The sequence below is a fragment of the Apteryx mantelli genome, chromosome 2 (assembly GCF_036417845.1).
Source record: "Apteryx mantelli isolate bAptMan1 chromosome 2, bAptMan1.hap1, whole genome shotgun sequence".
NCBI lineage: Eukaryota > Metazoa > Chordata > Aves > Apterygiformes > Apterygidae > Apteryx > Apteryx mantelli.
Window position 1 is genome coordinate 166809866 of NC_089979.1, and position 18691 is coordinate 166828556.

The window sequence follows — 18691 nt, forward strand, 5'->3', positions numbered from 1 at the left end:
GGGGGAAAGGAGAAAAGGAGGGGGAAAGGAGAAAAGGAGGGGGGAAAGGAGAAAAGGAAGGGGGGAAAGGAGAAAAGGAGGGGGGAAAGGAGAAAAGGAGGGGGGAAAGGAGAAAAGGAAGGGGGGAAGGAGAAAAGGAAGGAGGGAAGGAGAAAAGGAAGGAGGGAAGGAGAAAGGAAGGGGGGAAGGAGAAAAGGAAGGAGGGAAGGAGAAAAGGAAGGAGGGAAGGAGAAAGGAAGGAGGGAAGGAGAAAAGGAGGGGGGAAAGGAGAAAAGGAGGGGGGAAGGAGAAAAGGAAGGGGGAAGGAGAAAGGAAGGGGGAAGGAGAAAAGGAGGGGGGAAGGAGAAAAGGAATGGAGAAGGGGGGAAACGGGTATAGGGGGAAACGGGAATAAAGGGAACAAGAAAGGGGGGGGGAGAAGAGGAGGGGGAGGAAGAAGAGCGGGAAGAAAGGAAGGGGGGAGCGAAGGCGGGCAGGGGAGCGCGCACCTGGGGCGAGCGGCGGGCGGGAGGGGGCGGTGCCGGCCCGGCCCGGCGGAGCGGCGCGGAGCGGAGCAGCAGCGCGGAGCGCGGGCAGCGGCGCCGCCTCCTCCCGCCCTCGATGCGCGCAGCCGGGGCGCCGCGGCCGCACGCGCAGCGCCCGGAGCGCAGCGGAGCGGCCGCCCGGCGCCGGCAGCAGCGGCAGCAGCGGCGGCAGCGGCGGCAGCAGCAGCAGCATGGAGCCCGCGGTGCTGCACGTCCTGGTGCCGCTGCTCGGCTGCCTCCTCTGCGCGGTGAGTGCCTCCTCCGCGGGCGCGGCGCTGCGCGCAGCGGCGCTTTGCTTTCGCCTTGCGCCTTCCCCTTCCGCGCTGCCTATGGCGGAGGCGGTTCGCCGCGGGCAAACTTTCGGCAACTTTGGAAGTGCGATCGGTGAAAGACAGGTGTATCTTTGGTTGCTGGGCTCTTTTTCCCCCCCTCCTCGGCTGATTTAGAAAATAGCAATCACTCCTTATTTATTTATTTATTTATTTATTTATTTTCGCCCGGTGTATACTTTCTCTTCAAGAGTGCGGCGATCTTTTGAACTAGCGGCATTCACTCTGGCTTCGTTAGCGTTTTGTTTCAGGGCTGGCTTTCCATTTGCTGTGTTTTCTGTTTAGGAGTGCGATGGTTTCATAAAAAGCTCCCCCCCTGCCCCGGGGTGGCAGGAACGGGATGAAATTTCCCAGAGGAAGCGCGGTGGTACCAGGGCAGGGGACTCCCGGGCGGGCGCGCGCTCTCTGCTTGAAGAACGCTTTCCCCAAAGAAGTTGTGCAAAGTGCGGCTCTCGGACACTTAAACCTTCACGTGGCCGCGATGTCCGAGGAAAGCGCAGAAGCTGGGACCGAAGGCTGTGTTTTTGGAGTCCCTTCCGCTCGTGATTCCCATGCTCGCAGGTTCCTGATTGGGGCGGTGTGATTTCCTCCCCCCTCCCCAGGTGCAGATGGCTCGTAGCACGCGGTACAATTAGCAAACGTGGTTGTTTCTCTTGGCGATGTGTGTGCGTGCGCACACAGACACACATGCACACACACACACACCCATGTGTGCAAAAGCTAATTCTCTGTGCAAACAGTGCAGGCGTGGGGCTACCGAACGCTTTGCTGAAGCTCCTCAGTTCTTGTGACTTGTCTCCTCGCAGCATGTGATTTCCAGTTTAGCTCGTTTTAACCAGCTGGATGGGGGATTGGGAGCTGGATGTGGCTGAGTTTCCCTCTTCTAATCCCGTCCCACGTTTGTTTTCTTCCTTTAAAAAGGTGGGATTGCCTCACCAGCATCCTGTTGGGCTGAGGGAGGTTGCCCACAGAAACTAGGTTGTGCTGTCGGGACTTGGCGGCAAGTCGCTTCTTGGCTCGGCCGGTGGCAGGGGTTCGCTTGGAAAGCCGCTCTGATCCCCGGTGAGCAGAGCAAGGCCAACCAAACCGAGCCTCCGAGTGTGAAAAGTAATGCAGGTTTTGCACTGCATCACTCCCGTCTCTTTTCTCCTCTCCCCTTATGAAATGAGACAAATAGCATTATTTCAATTTTTGTGGTTGTCGGTATGACCCACCCAACCATCTGCATCACCCAAGACTTTGTTTGAGGAAGAACAGGCTGGGAAAATGGGTTAAAGAATCCAAAAATGACCAGACATTTAGTTCCTGCCATTCTACAGACTGCTTTTTGGGAAGATGCAAAATAGCTCAAGGCAAGGAAATCAGAAGAAGGGAGTAGAGTTCTCATCAGCTTGCTGGAACTGCTCCAGATCCCGCTTCCACTGAAACCCGTGGCAGAAGTCCCGTCTCCTTAAATGTTGTTGGCAGGATGAGGTCCTTTGGGGCCAACTCCTGCAGCGAGTTAGTCACCGGGTCTGCTGAAGTTTAACGCGCGCGTGTTTGCAGGATCGGGCCCGTACGCTGCCAGGTGTCAGTGCACTTGGGTTGATGGTTCCTGGCACTAAGCACAAACTCCCGAAGCTGCGGGACAGCGGCAAGCCACAGCCTAGGTGCAGCCCGCGGGTCCCGTTTCGACCCTGACCTCCCCGGTGCTATTCTGTCGCTCCGCGCTTTATCTCACTGTCTTCCTTTGCTTTAGTGGAGCCATCGGTTGCTTTTTGCCTTATGTTAATGTCACTGGGACCTGGTTCATGCCGGTGGGTTAGAAAGACTCGCACGATAAGCATCTGCGTTGATCTGCAAGGTGACTAATGCCGAAGTGTGTAAAGTTTCCGTCATAATGCTGAAATGCTGGAGAGAATCCCTGTTGTTTTGTTTCTCGCTTTGAGCCTGGGAATTGGCATTCGCTTTTAAAGCAAAAGTAACCCAGAAAGTGTAACAGCCTGACTCTGGGATCTAAGATTACCCAGTGATATTTTGCTTATAATTTATTGTGATAATTTTTATTGGTGTGTCCTTGGGAAGGCCTTGAACAGCAATTATTGGCTGGTCCAGAAGTTTGGTGCTATAAAACTGTTGCAGCCAAGCGTTTTCTAATTGCTGTTATAAACTTTCGCCCCTGTGCCCCGTGATCTACAAACATGGAAAAAGGAAATCGGGCAAATCTTATTTGCTGTAATTGATCAGGCCACGTCCATCAGGCTTCCCGCACTGGTCAATTTTAACCTTTTGGAGAAGTGGTGGATTTGTACTGTTTTGGTGTAAATCGAGGATCATCCCTACTAGGTTGTGATGGATTGTTTTACCTTTTTCAGGCATGTAACTAAAATAAGAATCTGGGCCAGGAAGCTACAAACAGCAGCAGTTTTTTTCAGTATGTGTCCGGTAAATGAGATGTGGATAATTCAAAGCAATTGGTGGATTCCACAGCCTGAAAGCACATTGAATTAGCCAAATCTGCCTGGCTGGTGTAATTTGGGCTTTTCTTCAGAGTTTTATTCCACTCCAGCTATGGAGTATAAGCATGAGGGAAAGGAATGCAAAACCAAGTTCTGGTCCTTCAGCAGCCCGAATGTAAAATGCTAGAAAGAGGATCCCTTTAAAACAATTTGTTAAACTTAAGCTCACGGGGCAACGCCTTCAGCCGTATCTGCTGCTTTTTCATCCTGCCGTTGGCTGAGAATCTGAGAATTGAAATAAATACATTGAAACAAAAATAATTAATGCTTTGGGGGGAAGATGTATGGTGCTCACTAGAATCCTCTAATGTCATTTTTGCACCCAACCTGAAGTCCTTTAGCAGTGACGATACACGTTAAAAAAGGCCTCGTCACAAAACCTCAGTGTATTGCTAGGTTTTGTGTTTTATTAATATTTAAGCATGTACAGTGTGTGGCTGATCTTTTTAAAGACATTTAAGAGAACCAATTGCCTAGCTCCATTCAACCATTTCTGGGTAACTCTGGAAGTTTTCTTGTCTCTGTATAACTTTGGAAGAAGGTTTTCACTAGTACAGATGCTTTAGAAGCTCTTACTTAGGGTACAGCAAGGCAAAAGAACACATAGGCAGAAACATGGTGTCTGAGAAAAATCCTGCATGGAATATTTAAGGCTGCATTTTCCATAGCATGTTACTCCAGCCCACCAGCATGTCAGCCGGGCTGTTCACACCATCGCTATCGCACCCTCCCTGGCAGCTGCTAGGCTGGTCTCCAGCACGAAAATTTTGGAGAACCAAGCAAGAGGGGAACCATGATACATCATAAAAGGAGATGAGTCCTTCAAGGTGCTTTTGAGAGGGAGGGGTGGTTGCCAAATTTTTGGCCTCTGAGGTCAGATGGGCCCGTGGACAGAGAGCATTGGCTGGCTTGTTAATTAGGAGATTGGCAGAGGGGGGTTGTTTCCTTTTTTTTTTTTTTAATAGTGGCTTAAAAATACTCTGGTTCAAACCCCTTCTGCTGGTATCAACAGCAGTGTAGCAACCAGACAGCTACTCCGAATAAAAATGCAGTCAAAGTAGGATGCGTCTTGTTTTGTGTACGTCTGGCCAGTGCTGGCTTGTGAAACTCCCGTTACGTTTTGTTCTCATTTCCATCAGCACGTAGCGGCGTGACTTCACCGGCTGCTGCTCTTCGCGCTGGAGTATCCAAGAAGGTTTCACAGGAGCTGGTGGGTGCAAAGCAGCAGGGTGCTCTCCCGGTTTGGCAAACTGGGAACAGGAGCATGAGTGAGTGTTGGTACCAGTGGAGGTCTGTGTTTGGGTCCTCCTGAGCCTAGTGCACCATCTGCTCCACTGTGAGGGTACCTTGGGAATGAGAAGACAACGAGGCCTCAAGAAAAGAGGCTTAGGAAAGGGCTGTGGTGATGATGAGCCATGCGAGTCTGTGACTTGTTGTAGTTGCCTGAAAGCCCTTTGAGTCTTCTGACGTCTGCAGGTGACGTGTGAAAGTGTCCCTCAGCCCATGTCTCAGCCAGGTTCTTGACCTGTCTCTGCCCTGTGTCGCTGCGTGGGGTATACTGTATCATGTCTCTTTAGGGGTTATTCTGTGTGATTTTTTCGTGAAAAAACAGTACCATTTACCAGATGGTCTCCAGTAGAAACAACTGGAAAGATTGGTATCTCCTGGACATCAGTCTTCTGACTGCCACATCACGTGCCAACTTGCACAGTCCGGTAGGGCTGGGAGCTTACCCGGTATTTGGGCTGCAGTTTGTAGACGCACATCCTTGTTGTAGATGGAAAGAGAGCCTGGGGGACAGGTGAAAAACGTCTCCCCGTCCAGCAATGAGTGTCCCATTCATTGACCATCTGAGAAAGGGCACTAGACACTGCGTCGGTCAATGAGACCTAAGACAAGAAGAAGTTTTACATCAGATCTGAAGAGGGAGATTAGTCTCACTCTGAATGGGATTGGTGGCTCAAATTCAGGAAAGGAGTCAAATTAATGGGGCAAAGAAAAAATTGGTACTCAAGTTTTGATGAGAGCAGGACTTAGCTTGGTTTTATGAACAGAATGGGTCACATCCTGCTTTCAGAGCAAGTGTAGTAGTGTAATTTCATTGCTGTGAATGGGATCGCTCCTGCATTGCACCGGCTGAGGGGAAACAGCCCTGTTCTCTGGTCTCATCGGCTTGCTCTCTTCCATGTTATAAAGACAAATTCCTGCAAAGGGAAGTCCTTTGTAAGAACCAAAAAAAAAAATTTTTTTTTTTTAATTTTGGAGGGAGTAGCAAAAAGAAAGAAATGCGGCTAGGAAAAATCCTCAGCCTAGGGATGGAAGTAGAGACGAACGGGATCATAGGTGCCTGGAGCCCCCAGAGCAGGAGAAAGGCTGGAGCTGAGGTCCAGCCGGTGGGATAGAGGAGAGCTGTGCCAGCGCGTGAACAAACAGGAGGGTGAGGAGCTCCCGTTCCCTACGGGAGACTTGCTGAGTCCATCTGTGGCCCATGGAGGTCCGTCCTCCTGCCCCGCGTGGTCTATCAGGATTTCCTTCAATGAGTGCTGAGCACTTGCCATTTCACTGTTCCCTCCCCCCAGAGTCCCCGGAGCTGCGGACTCCTAGATGCTTTTCCAGGAGTCACGAGCTCTCATAGCTTCGCTTGGGTGGGAACCAAGCCAAGCAAGGAGATGCCTGTGCCTCAGAAAACGAGATCCCAGAGGACTGCAGGGGAAGCAAGATCAGCCCCTGTGTTTCGAGGTGCGGAAGGGGCAGGGAAGCAGTGCCGGCTATCAGGTTGGCCTCCGTCCAGAGCTAACACAGCTAAGGCTGGGGCCGGGAGGTCCCGTGCCGGGGTCGGGAGGCTGCTCGCCAGCTGAGCGATCCTCTGGTCGCCCTTCCCTTTTCTAGCAACCTGCTAACTTGCTTGGCGGTATGCCTGAACTGCCAGAGATCCCTCTGGGATGATTCATCTCTCCAGGCACGAGCTTCACCTTTCACATTGCAAGACCAGCAATGCAGGGAGAATCCATTCATTAACATGCAGAAGGTGCCTTGGGGACGGCTCAGGATGCAGATGGTATCCCTGAAGCTGCTGGTTGTTCCTTCAGTCGTTATACAACCCTTTGGTCTGCTTGACGGGGTAATACCGGACTCCAGCAGCACCGAGTTTCTTAGAAAACCTAAAGGCTTCTGCAGATGTAAGTAGAAGTGTGAAGTTTCCTGCTGATAAGGATGCTATTAATAAAGCGCAAGGTTTTTTCTCCTCCCGAAACTTCAGCCTCACTAAAAGCATCTGCTGACTATTAGCTTTGTTACAAACCACTTTTAAACTGCTTAGCCTCATACATAAACCCTAATGCGGGAAGAGAGAGAATAGCAAGAGCAATTATGTTTAGTAAGTGCTGATCCGCGCAAATATAAATGGCCTGTCCGAGCGTGGCTTGAACCGCTGGAAGCGAGCCGGCAGGGCTGCGAAGGGGAAGCAGGTGAGGCATTTCTTCGGAGTTATATCCCTTGCCTCCGGTTGGTTTATACAGGGAGTTTGGGGACGTTTTTTGTGCAAGGATGGATGTGTGTCGTGGGCTGCTTCCAGCGGGAAAGCACACGTTAGTGCTGCTTTAGCGGCGTTTTGTTGTGCCAGGTTTTATCTACGGCCATAACTTTTATTTTTGCATCAATACGTAGTATTTCCGGGACTTAAAGACCTGTTTTAGCTTCTGAGCTGGATGTGAATTTTGGAAACCCTGATATACTTTGCATTAGCCAAAATCACATACCCAGTCAACTGAAACAGTGCATGGAAACAGCCTTAAAACTCGGTCATTAGTCACATTGGGTAGACTTCTTACCCCCAGGGCAGTTGCTGGCCATCCGTTTCACCATTCCCACTGCAGGCAGGTGGAGATTTACACTTCCCTCATTTGCACTGAAATTCAAGCGGTCAAACTGAATCAGGATTATTTATTAAGCTGGAACCGAATCAGGATTATTTTCTAATATGTTTCACCGGTGGGCTGGAGGACAGACTCGGTGGTACTGGCTGCTCTGGGAAACTCTTCTGGACGTCACAGCTTGGCTTTGGTGATCTGTGTTTGGTTGAACGCGGGAGGAGATGGGGGAACTGTGCTCTCCGTCGGCTGAGCCGCCGTCCCCGCGATGCCTTTCTGGCTTTCGCTGCAGACTCAGGGACGTTCCCACTCCTGCCAGTCAGCTGTAAAACCCACTACAGCATCAGCGTCACGTTTTTTTAATCGTCATCCCTATGAAAGCCTATCTGATAAAGAGGGAAGCAGGGGAAAAAAAAATCTATTTAAATATAATTACTGTCTGGAGGGGAAAATAGCAATAATTTGCGTCTCCTTTGTAAAGCTGAAATCTGTAGGGTGGCTTTATAAAAGGTGTTTCTTCAGGGCTCCAGCCTTGATTCTGGATTTAACAGATGTTTCAATTAATACCTAGTGATCTGTAACATCACAACCAACAACTGAGCTGCCAGTGTCTCCAGGGCCCTTATAAATGTCATTTTCTATCCCAGCTAAGCAGCCTGTGAACTTCCTTGCAGACCACCTTGGGGTGGGATTCGGCACACGGATGAAGACACCTATGTTTCGGTGGGTATACGTAGGTGTCTATGTGCCACCTACATGTCAAAGACCCTGTTGTGGTCAGGGACGTTTTGAGGGTCGGTTCAGTTGCCCGCTCTCAGGCATGTCCTGCCATCGGAGAGGTGCCCCACGTCTCCTTTTCCTGAAGATGCTGGGTTATCTGCCCACCCCGTGTGGATGCCTTGAACCCACCACACAAAGTCATCTCAAATGGCACCACAGGGCTATATTTAAGCACCTTTTTGAGCCCTCGTTGACTATAGTGTCAGTCCAGTCTCCTAGCCCCCGTGTAGACACCTGTGTTTGGAGGTATCAAGCTGCAAGCTGAACCTCACCCCGAGGTTCCTCAGGTGTTGTATAAGAATGAAAGCAGAAGAGGACTGCTCGCGATGAATTTTTCCCCGCAGCCTGCTTTATTCAGTACTCAGAAGCATCTTTTTTTTCCTCTTCTCTCCTATTTCTTGAAAATTGTCAGACTGCTGCAGTTCAAACTTTAACGAACCTATCCCTTTGCAAGGCAAAAAAGGAAATGAAATGCAACATACTGAATGTACCCCCTTTCTCCCCAAAAATCCGTAAGAGCTCTGTGCACTTACAGCAAAAGGCAAAGCTGGTTCAACACTGACTCTCAGCATTTTTACACGCTCGGCTTGCAAATGCAGCCAGAATCCAAAGCCTGCTGGAGATTGTGCCTCTTCCACCGTTATTCTGCTGTTGCCAAATTTAGCTCATAACTCAGGTGAATGCAATGATTTTTTCCAGCCTCTTTCCCCGTATGGGCCTGTAGCTATTTATCAGGGGGGGTGCGAACCCCTTTAGAAGGTTCACCCCCTTTGTGGCTATGCGGGCCATATATCCTTGCTCGCTTAAATCACCTTGCCCGGCCCCCAGGAGTGCTGCGCACAGATTAGAGCCCACTGCCCTGGCAGATGTGCCCTCTCGCAGAAACGGGGGGTGAGTGAGTTTCTCCCAAGAAGCGTTATGTCATTCACACACTCCCCTGTCGTGTCGGCATCCGTCTCTCTGCTTATCTCTCATTTTCACCCCGGTTCTTAACGATAATTATTTCCCCCTCCCCCTCCCTTTCGCAATAGAAGCAGGTTCCCCTTCTGCTTGGAATAATCAAGGACGGGAAAACGCTGCTGCCAAGACGGTTCCCAGCTTCACGGGGCACTGAAAGGAGGCCAGAAACATTACGTGAAGAATTACTGACGTGCTCCAGCGTGGGCCGCCGGACAGCTTGCATTTTTGGGGGTGTAACATTAAACACGGCTGCGGAGCTGCGTGAGCCTTTGCTGTGCCGCGCACTTAAATTCCATTGCTGCAATGATTTCTTTCAAGGAGGTGGTGGCGGGGGTTTTCCACTTCTTGTTTTTCCTTACTCCCTGTCACTTGTTGTACAGTGTCCTCTTTTCTTTCTTTCTTTATTTTTTCCCTCCGGATAGCAATACCTGAGACGACCCGCTTCTAGAGCTTGCACAGTTTCCGCGTGCGAAGCTTTCTCCGTCTTCTGCAGCCAGCGCTTTGCAGCCGGGGCAGGGGCGCTGCATTCGGGCGTGGGAATTCCTGCTGTCTCATCCCCTCCACGCCACTTCTTTCGCCGCAACCGCCTTGGGCAAAATTCACCTTTGTGCCTCCTTGCCCTGCCCTCTCCTCCCTCCCCCTGGGAAGTCATACGCGCGCTTCGGCAAACAGCGTGTCAAGGGCTTATCTGTGGGCTGTTTGCCTACAGTACAGATGAGGCAAGGTTTGTCAAGAGAAATAACAGCTTATATTGAAATGGCTGAAATAGATTATTAAAAAAAAAAATCAGATATACTTTCAGGCATGGAGACACTTCCTGAGGTCTGAAGGAGAAACAAAGCTAAGTAGCAATTGCTCTGGGTTTAGCCTGAAGATGTTTGTCAGAAGGACGGTTTGAGAGAAAAGTGTACTGCCTCGAGCGATTTTTATATTTATTTATTTTTATTTTTTTTACAAAACCATTGCTACGAGCAATGGTCTTTCAGTCCTACCAAATCTGAGACCTACGAAATATCTCCAGAAGCCAAGGCTGCAAATCACCATTCATAGTCCTTCTGGGTATTAAAACCCTCGGACTCAGCAGAGCCGTAGCTTTTATGACCCGCTGCAGTTTTCTCCACATCTGGTGGCTCCACATCTGCTAGCTTTTGCTGTCACATAAGTGATAATTCCCACCTGCCCCTGCAGCCCAGCGAGTGCTGGCAATCTTACCAGCTACTCCCTGGCTAAGAGATTCATCTGCTCTACAAGTGTTGATTACCCTTTTCTCTTTAATTAACTAACTTGACTACAATCAGGACAATTATTTCAAACTTATATGTAGCCTGAAGTTTCCTGATTTTGTTTCAGAGTTAAAGACAAACTTCAAAAGCTTTTTTTTTTTCCCCCCAGCTTTATTAGGCTAATAAAAATCGCTATCGCCCTTATAGCACTAGATGATCATGGCTACAAGAAGTCTCTGTGCTATCACAAGGCTCCTATCACATTCATACAGATATTTACCTTCAAGTTCTTAAAGTTTTTTTTTTTTTTTTTTACCATGTTCTTTTGGAAGGCTGTTGCCAGAACCAAATTTACTGGTTAAACTGTGTAGGTCAAGCCCTGATTTTTTTGTAGATGGAAAGGAAATTAGCAGTTGGAGCTCGTTGCTTTGGGTCTACCTCACCTGAACCTCAGAATTGTCTTAAGGGAACAATAAGCATCTGGAAAAATCATCTTTGAACCTAGCTCTAAAGCTTAAGCTTTGGTCATTTGCTGAGGGTTTTTTTATTGTGTGTTATTGTTACAAGGAGAGAAAACAAAACTAAGATTTACTGAAGCAGCACCAGAAACGCTAAACTCAAGAGCAGTTGAGTAGAGAGCTGGTGGACCCGTTTTGTAAAGCCAAGACGACTCGTGCGCTCAGCAGCGATGTATTAACTCTTTGCAACAACAGATGCAGGAGGGAAAATAACCCGAGTGGCTGTGGCAAGCTGAGAGGTTGGGGGCTGGCAAGGGGAAGCGGGCAAGGAGATGGTGGAAGATGCCTGGGGACAGAGCGAGGAGGGATGAGGAGGGTTATCGTGCTGTGGGGAAGGGCAGCTGCAAGCACTGGGCAAGAGAAGCAAGGAGGCAGTGGCCACAACTTCTAGCTGCAAAAGGTCTAGGAGGTCTTCAGGTGGCTCAGCCATGGAGTGGTCCCTGGCCTGGCTTTGGAGCAGGTGGTACAATTCCTAGACCTTGTGCATGCTGTGTCCTCATGGGGTCCTGCACACAGCAGAGCATCAGTGTCTCCAGCCAAATGTGGCATTGCTTTACCATAGCAAAAGTTGCTCAAACCTCCACAAGTGCTGCTCCCTAAATGCTTTTGGCCTGCTTTCTGGTCCAAGACTAGCCTGAAAATCTGCGTGCTATCACACTGCACCCTGGAGATGAATCTTTTGTGCAAGTTGGTCACAGGGTCTGCTGATCCCACTTGGATCCCTGCTGTCCAGAAACATCCTAGAGCTGTAGCATTGCTAGGGACAGCTGGTGCTGGCAACTCTGAGAGACCTAGGTGCACAGTCATCTCTCCTGCACTGCCTTTTTCCAGTCCAATTTTTCTCTGCATATTGCCCTAATAATATTTTTCTCCTCCTGTACCTCTCTGTTGGAGATCTGACAGAATTTGTTATTGCACAATTAATAATAATTAAATAGCAACTGTATTTTTGATGCAGACTTGCTTTCTTCCCCACTATGGGACTACTGAAGAGTCATTCCTCTCTTTCTAGAAGGGGTATTAAAATGCCTGGCAGGTTGGTGCCCCTCTGTTGTGTAATTATTTCTTCCCTGCCAGATTAGCACTAAGGTTCCTGGGCTGTCAGCTCTGGAAAAAATATTAAATATGCATCGCAGCCCGAGGGAGGAGAGCCCAAACAACCAGGGTACAGCACAACTAAAAATAAATGCTTGTTTCCCTTGCAAAGTAGCCTGGGGAGAGATACAGGCAAGGAACAATGTCCACTGGATTAACCATGAGCAGAAGGAGATGGAGCAATCATTTTGGCTACACATAGGGAGAAGGAGCCACAGTTCAGGCATAGGATGAGGCTGAGAAGCTCTTAATTCAGTCCCAGGCTCTGTAAATGGACTCTCTGCTAAGGGTGGTCTTGCAGCCGAAGACCAGGGTCAATCACTTTCTGGGTTGCAAACTTGTAAAGGTGGTATCAGATGCACTGTGTGCTCCAAAGCTGGGGGTTTGAGTGGACCAGTATATCCAAACTGAGCTCTCACAACCTATTCACGCTGTAATGCCAGCACTCCTGCTCAAGGAAATAAACTTTGTGATCAAAACCATCTTTAGCTAGGAGTGAGGCATCATCGCAGTACAGATCTACCACTGGGAAGGGGAAGGGGAAGTGTTACAGGAGGCTGGGTACACCTTGGGGCATTAGCAGTCCTCAGAATCCCGTGAATGTGGCAATGGGAAGATGGATGGACTTGGAGATGCTTGGACATGGACTTGGAGTATTTTCAACTTTGAGACTGATGAGAGTAGGAGGTGGAGACAGGTGGTCTCTGGAAGCTGCCAGTTTGTCTGGAGCTGGGCGGGATCTCTCTAGGGTTTCACATAGTCCCCCCAACTTGCAGCTTGCAAGGTTGAGAAGGTTGCACTAATGATGCCTGTCTTGGCAAAGTTTTCCTTGGTCTCTTTTTTTGAAGGTGTGTGCTTGTGTGTGTGCTTATGGGCTTCTTGCAGGACATGTTCCTGTTGCAGGAAGTTCAAGCTGGAAGTGCAAACTGGAGGGCTTTGCTCTGCATGTGACAGGAGTCACTGTTCTCTGCCACCGTTGCCCCTTGTTTTGAGGGATTCATCCACCGTGGACTCTGGCCTTCCTGCAGTAGTCAATGGTGTCGTCATTCAGGTTGTTTTGGGAGTGGGGAGGAAGAAGTGATTTGAATAATAGAGATAGAGAAAGGTTTTCATCAGAATGATGACCCTGGCTACGTGCTCAATGTCCAGCCAGTGAATTGGGTTGACAGTCCCAACACAGTGTCTCACAGACCAGATGAACTCCGTTTCTTGTAAGTCTTGTAGGTCTGTAAATTGTACACCAATTCTGAGCCCTGTACTGGGGAAATAATTTTACTTCTGTGCAGTTCACCCACTTAGTGGCTGCAGCTGACCTCTGGGTGTGAGACGTGTGGTTACTGTGAAATGAGGTTTAATGAATCTTGAGGCCAATATATAGAAAAGCTTGACTGATCACTGCACGCTAGATCTTGCTGAGCATTTCCCTTCCATGTCTTGTCTTTAACAAAAGCTAGCCTTTTACTTAAGGGAGATTTTGGGGAAGGTGTTTTTTTGCTTGCAAAGTTGCAGTAGTCAGGAAGTGATTTATCCTTGGGGGGGGGGGGAGGGTGTTAATTTTTTGATTGATTGGAGAGGAGCTAAAAATGAAGTATTATTTTCTTTTTTTTCTTCCCATCAAGAGATTTAAAAACTTCACAAGTGCTGAGTTATTTTCCTTGACAGGGGAGAGAGGTTTTTTTTTTTACTTTCTTTTTTTGGGCCAGAAAATGGCCAGAATGTGCTAAAGTCTCGCCTTTAAATGATGGCACAACCATTTCTAGGAGAGAGGGAAATATCACTTTCTTAATTTTCAGGTTGGAAGAATGACACATACAGAGAAGGGATAATGACTGGATACTATTAGTGGAACAGTTTCAGTTTTGAAGGCCATTCAATCAAAACTATTAGTTAGAAGCATATCCAGTCTTAGTTTGGAGATGTCTAACTTACTTCAACAGCAGCAGATTTAATTGGGTAAGAAAATTTCCAGGCTTGGAAATATGATGTTAGGCTAGATCTAGATTTTAAAGACATTTAAGCACCTAACAGAAAGTCCTGACCAAGGAGATCTGGGTTTTGATGTCTCCTGTTGATTGTTAGAGTGTACCCCCAAATTATGTTTTCCCGCGGGTGGCATTTAAATGTTGTGGCTAAAACTGGCACATCTGAGGGTCAGGAGTGAGAAGGGCAAAACTGCATTTTCTTCATTATGTGGGAGACATCTGGAGGTCAACGTGTCTATTCGCAGGTTAGTTTGGGAGATGGTTATTTCAGCCTCTGAGATCCAGCACCTTGTGGTTGCAATGCTCTTACTGGAACAAAAAATAAAATAACTTCACCAAATGAAGTAGTATCCTTCCTGTTAGTCAGGAAAATGCTACTGAGTTCCTCTGACAACCCTATTCTGATAGAAAGTACCGTAGGATTTTTACAGACAACATGGGTTCAAGACCTCAATTTTAGCATCTGCCTCAACTTCCCTTTCCATAACAGGGACTGGCATTGAAAACAGAAAGATAAAAGCATTCAGGCAATCAGTCACATATTCATTCAGCCCTAGAAATTTAATGAATACTTGTGCTGGGGAAAATCCTTCCTTGCAGTTACCATCCTGAGGCAGAATAAATCAGCTTAGCTTCGCTGACGTTAACGTTGCTGTGCTGCACCATCTGAGGATCTGACTGCGGGTTTAATGCTCATAGAAATTGTTACGGGAGCAATCCTGGAAGGCTGAAACCCCACACCCCAAGCTAACGCAAGGAACAGCAGTGTTCCCCATGGCATGGAGGCTGGGACCAATGACGCACGGTTCCTTGGGGAACATCTCGGGGGGGTAGGTAGCGTAGCCCGTGATGTCGTGCCCCGTGAGCACCACCTTTGTTGGCACCATCAGAAGAGTCCTTGAGCAAAATTGCTTGACTCTGGCAACAAGTCAGGGTGACAGTGCATGTGAAAAATGGTCCTTAACCACTGGGTTGGGAGGCTGTGGCGTATTTGCTAAAAGTGGGTCGGATGAATGGTTTCAGGCTTTGGCCTGAGGGCCCTTTTGAGACAATGGGAAACCTTTCAGTTGTCTATGAAGATAAATTAGAGCACAGCCAGGGAGTTGAAATTAAATATGTGGAGATTATGTACTTCCACTGGGAAATTTTTAGGAGTCAGCAAATGAAAAGAAGAGTGAACTCCACCAGGTTTGGCCAGAGCAAGGGAGCTGGCTTTAAGTAGATCTTTTTATATAGTTGCTATATGAGTTTTTGTGATCGTAAATGGGGTGAGAAGAGGTCCTGTGGGGTGGCCTCCAAAGGGTTACAGCATGGTTTAACCAGAGAGACTTTGCTGCACAGCCTGGCTGGAGAAGGAGGAACAAGATGCCAGAGGTTTGCATGTTTCCCTTGTAATCAGTTAAGTGTTGTCACTCTGATAAGCAACGTATGATTTTAATTAAGAAGCCATTCCAGCTGGATTTAATTTTTATGTCAAATTACTGTAGATCAAAAAAAAAAAAAAGAAGAAGTTCTTCCCATTCCAAAGAGTTTTAATCCAGTGTGGTTTGGATCCCAAGTCAGGGTCATTTTCCTACTCTTTGTAGGAAGTATTGGGATTTTTTTTCCTCCCACATCTCATTAGCAAAAGGACCAATAAGAAACCCCAGCTTTGACTCCACATATTTTCTGCAGAGTGGATGGTTCCTCTTAGTTGTACATAAGAGCTCTCCGAAGATCTGCGAGTTGGGTGAAGAAGTCTATGTTAAATGCAAGTGCATACAGACAGGGTTTGCAACCCGTTTCAGTCCCATTGGGACTGGGTTGCGAAAGTGCTACTTACCGATCGTTCCAGCCTCTGGAAGGAGTGATCTCGTTGATGCAAGAGAAGAAAAAGAGAGAATCCAGCTTGTATAAGCTTTTGGGTTCTACAGGAGTCTCAGGGATGGAAGAGAGGATGAAATAATCTCTCTTCTTGTGTTTTTGGTTAGAGAGGCAGGAAACAGTTGAGGCTGCATGTTAGGAATCTGGAAGCATGAATCAAAACCTCTTTCCAGACTTGAGCTGAAAACTTTTTCTGATCAACTTTGCAAAAAATAGTACTTGACTGTCCAAGTTGTGGAGTCATTAAGGACTGACACCAGCCACTGCATTCTGGTGAAACAATGCAGAAGTTGGCATGCGTTAATTATGGTATCCCGGAGGGCTGCTGCACTTGGGGAGCCATCATTGACCTTCATCTCCTTTTAAACAATGGCTTTTCAGAGAAGAGCTATATATTTTGAGGTAATACAGGTACTCCGATGCTGAGGAAAGCACTTAACTATTTTTTTTATCCTTTTTCTATGTTGCATTTAATTTCGTAGAGTAAAGGCCAGGCCTGCTACTAGGCTAAGAGTCTGAGGGACATTTAGTGGTGTTTGGTAGAAAGTGGCTGTACACCTAGGAGCAAATAATGGTTATTCTGTTCACTCGCATTGCTCAGTCTTATCTGGCTAGGCTATTAGGCTTTTACATGAGGTGATATACTATCATGCAACTCTAGTAACAGCTGTCTGATAGCAGCTCTTATCGTTGAGGGCATGAATGACATATCTTTCCCAAAAGCCAGTATACCTCCACATCTTTCAAGGGAAAAAGAGGGGCTGGACCAGAAATGCATCTTAGAAACATCACCCAGAACTCCCAAGGGTCTCACAGATTTTTTTTTAATATTTTTTTATTTCATTTATTCACCCACAAAGGCATTTTCAGTCCAATTATAATTGCTTCCCCCTCATTAAAAGGAAAACAACACAGTTATAGTCTGGAGTGTCGCTGTAAATAAACAGTAGGCTATCCTCGGAGGGAAAGCACAGAGCTGCCTGATCAGGCTCCTGATTTCCATCCCGTGCTACATGGGGCAGGATCCTTGGGTTTCGTTTTCCTAAAGCACTTTGCAAGCCTCAGCTTTGGATGTTTAGCTGGACGGTCCTACTGGGAGTGTGCAGCAGTGAATGACTCCTTGCCCAGGTTGGGAAAGTTGTGGAGGAAGAGAGCTCTCTCCTCGCCTGTAGTTTTGTGAACGCGTGAAGCCTAGCACTTAAAAGTGACAGTAAGTGTGATCGTGACCACTGAAGTAGTAGGCTTTATATTATATTATATGCATAGTAATAAGGTACTAATATTTGATTCTAGGTGCTGATGCTCGTTCCCTGCTTTCCTCACCCTGTCCCCTTGCTGTGCCTTCTGTGTGAATCTCTTGATCATCAGCCTGGTTATTTCGGAATCAAAAGAAAATAAAAGCCGTATTTCCACACTTAGAGAAGCCACTTCTTTTGGAAATACTCATAGCTTACTAAGCCTATAAGGGATATACAAGGCACAGCCGTGCCTCTCAGTGCCTGTTTCGCCGTGATTTAAAAGCAGTCCGGCTTTGTGCTATGTCATAGCACCATAAATTCTCATCTACAAATAGCAATACTTAGTAATGTGTGCAGGGCTGGGAATGGGATGCTCTTGACAGGAAGCAACCCCTTGGGGCAGGAGATCCAGCTGAAGGAAGTTAGCAGTAAGAAACAGATGATGGCAAACACAATCTGTCCCTGCGGTGGGCAGGCGAGGGCTAAGTGGCTCTAAACGCTAAACAGAATATCCTCCTAGCTGGAAGGCTGGGGAGCTGGGAAAAGCTCCTTGAGGCATCCTGTCCTTCTCGAACGTGATGCCTGTTGCCTCTGCTACCTTGTTTGGGAACGTTCCCCCGGATAGAGCAACCTCTGCCATGGCAGTATGACCTTGTGCTGCTGAGATGCGTTTTGGCTCTGACCACCCATAGCTGAGCCTGGGGGAAGAGGTTACATTCTTCACCGAAAATGTAAAGCAGTTGGATTGTGAAATCCCAGCGCTGCAGATGTGTTCTGGAACCATGTTCCCAGCTTAACGCCCAGATTAGGCTGATAAACAATGCACAAAGCAACCTTCTTTTACACAGATGGGCACCCCAGATGGAAAGTGGGTTGAAACGCTGTCCCAGAGCACATCTGCAGTCCCAGGGATTGCACGGTCCATTTGTTTTTGTGAAGTGCATCCAAGTAGTTCATAATCAGCAGATGCAGCCAAGTTCACTGTGTCCCAGGCTGAGTACTCCAAGCCTGGGCTGTATGTCCTGCCAGCCCAGAACTGACAACATGGATGCCTCTGCTTTGAAGATCAGAAGATACCAAAGAAAATGAAGAATGGTGTCACTTCTTCCTGAGAACAGCAGAACAGCTCCTTCCCCTAGGCTCCTTTCTTGCTTCTCCCCTGAGCAGGAATAGAGAAGGTTGTATCAGATGCAGAGGGCAGCTAGGTGGCCAACATCCCTGAGCCTGTAGTAAGAACTGGATGCAGACCCTTCTTTTGTTCTGTAAAAATGTCCCCAAGGTGGGATTCAGCTTGTAGACTGAGATCTAATCATTTCATTATGGTCACTGAAGTTTCGGGGCTGATTTAGATGCCCACACGTAGGGTCTTGCACCGTTGGAGATACTCTTGGGCTCCCAGCTGCCTGTGCAGAAGGCCACGGGTCTCCCATACCAGCTGGTCCGCATGCTGTCCCAGCTGTACTGGAGTGTTTCAAATGGCGCTGGACACCAAACTTTAGGCAAATGAATTCTGCCGTGGGTGTCTTTGTATATGTCCATGTGTGTTTGTGTATGTGCAAAGACTGGCACAGCATCACCAGTCTGCACTGGTGAAATACCAATAGCTGCTGGTCAGTTCTGTCAACCGCAGAAACAGCAACAGAAATCATGAATCAGTTCCGAAAAAGTAACGGGAATTGAATTTCTCATAACTGTTTGTTTCCTGGACTACAAACTTTTGGGATCTTTCTTTTCTCTGCAATTGAGACAAGCAGAAACATGTTGCTGCTGTTTCTGTGTTTGGCAGGATGCCCTCACTGTGCTGGGCAAAGG

General features: G+C 47.9%; 1 protein-coding gene across 1 annotated transcript in view; it reads left to right on the forward strand.

The window, feature by feature from the left end:
* The first annotated feature begins 684 nt into the window (after positions 1–684).
* Positions 685–18691, forward strand: part of LOC106498925 (vasoactive intestinal polypeptide receptor) — a 122872-nt gene continuing 104865 nt past the window's right edge. Inside the window, exon 1 of the mRNA XM_067292003.1 lies at positions 685–772. Within this exon, the coding sequence (XP_067148104.1) occupies positions 716–772 (57 nt within the window). The 5' untranslated portion in view covers positions 685–715. The remainder of the gene's footprint in view (positions 773–18691) is intronic.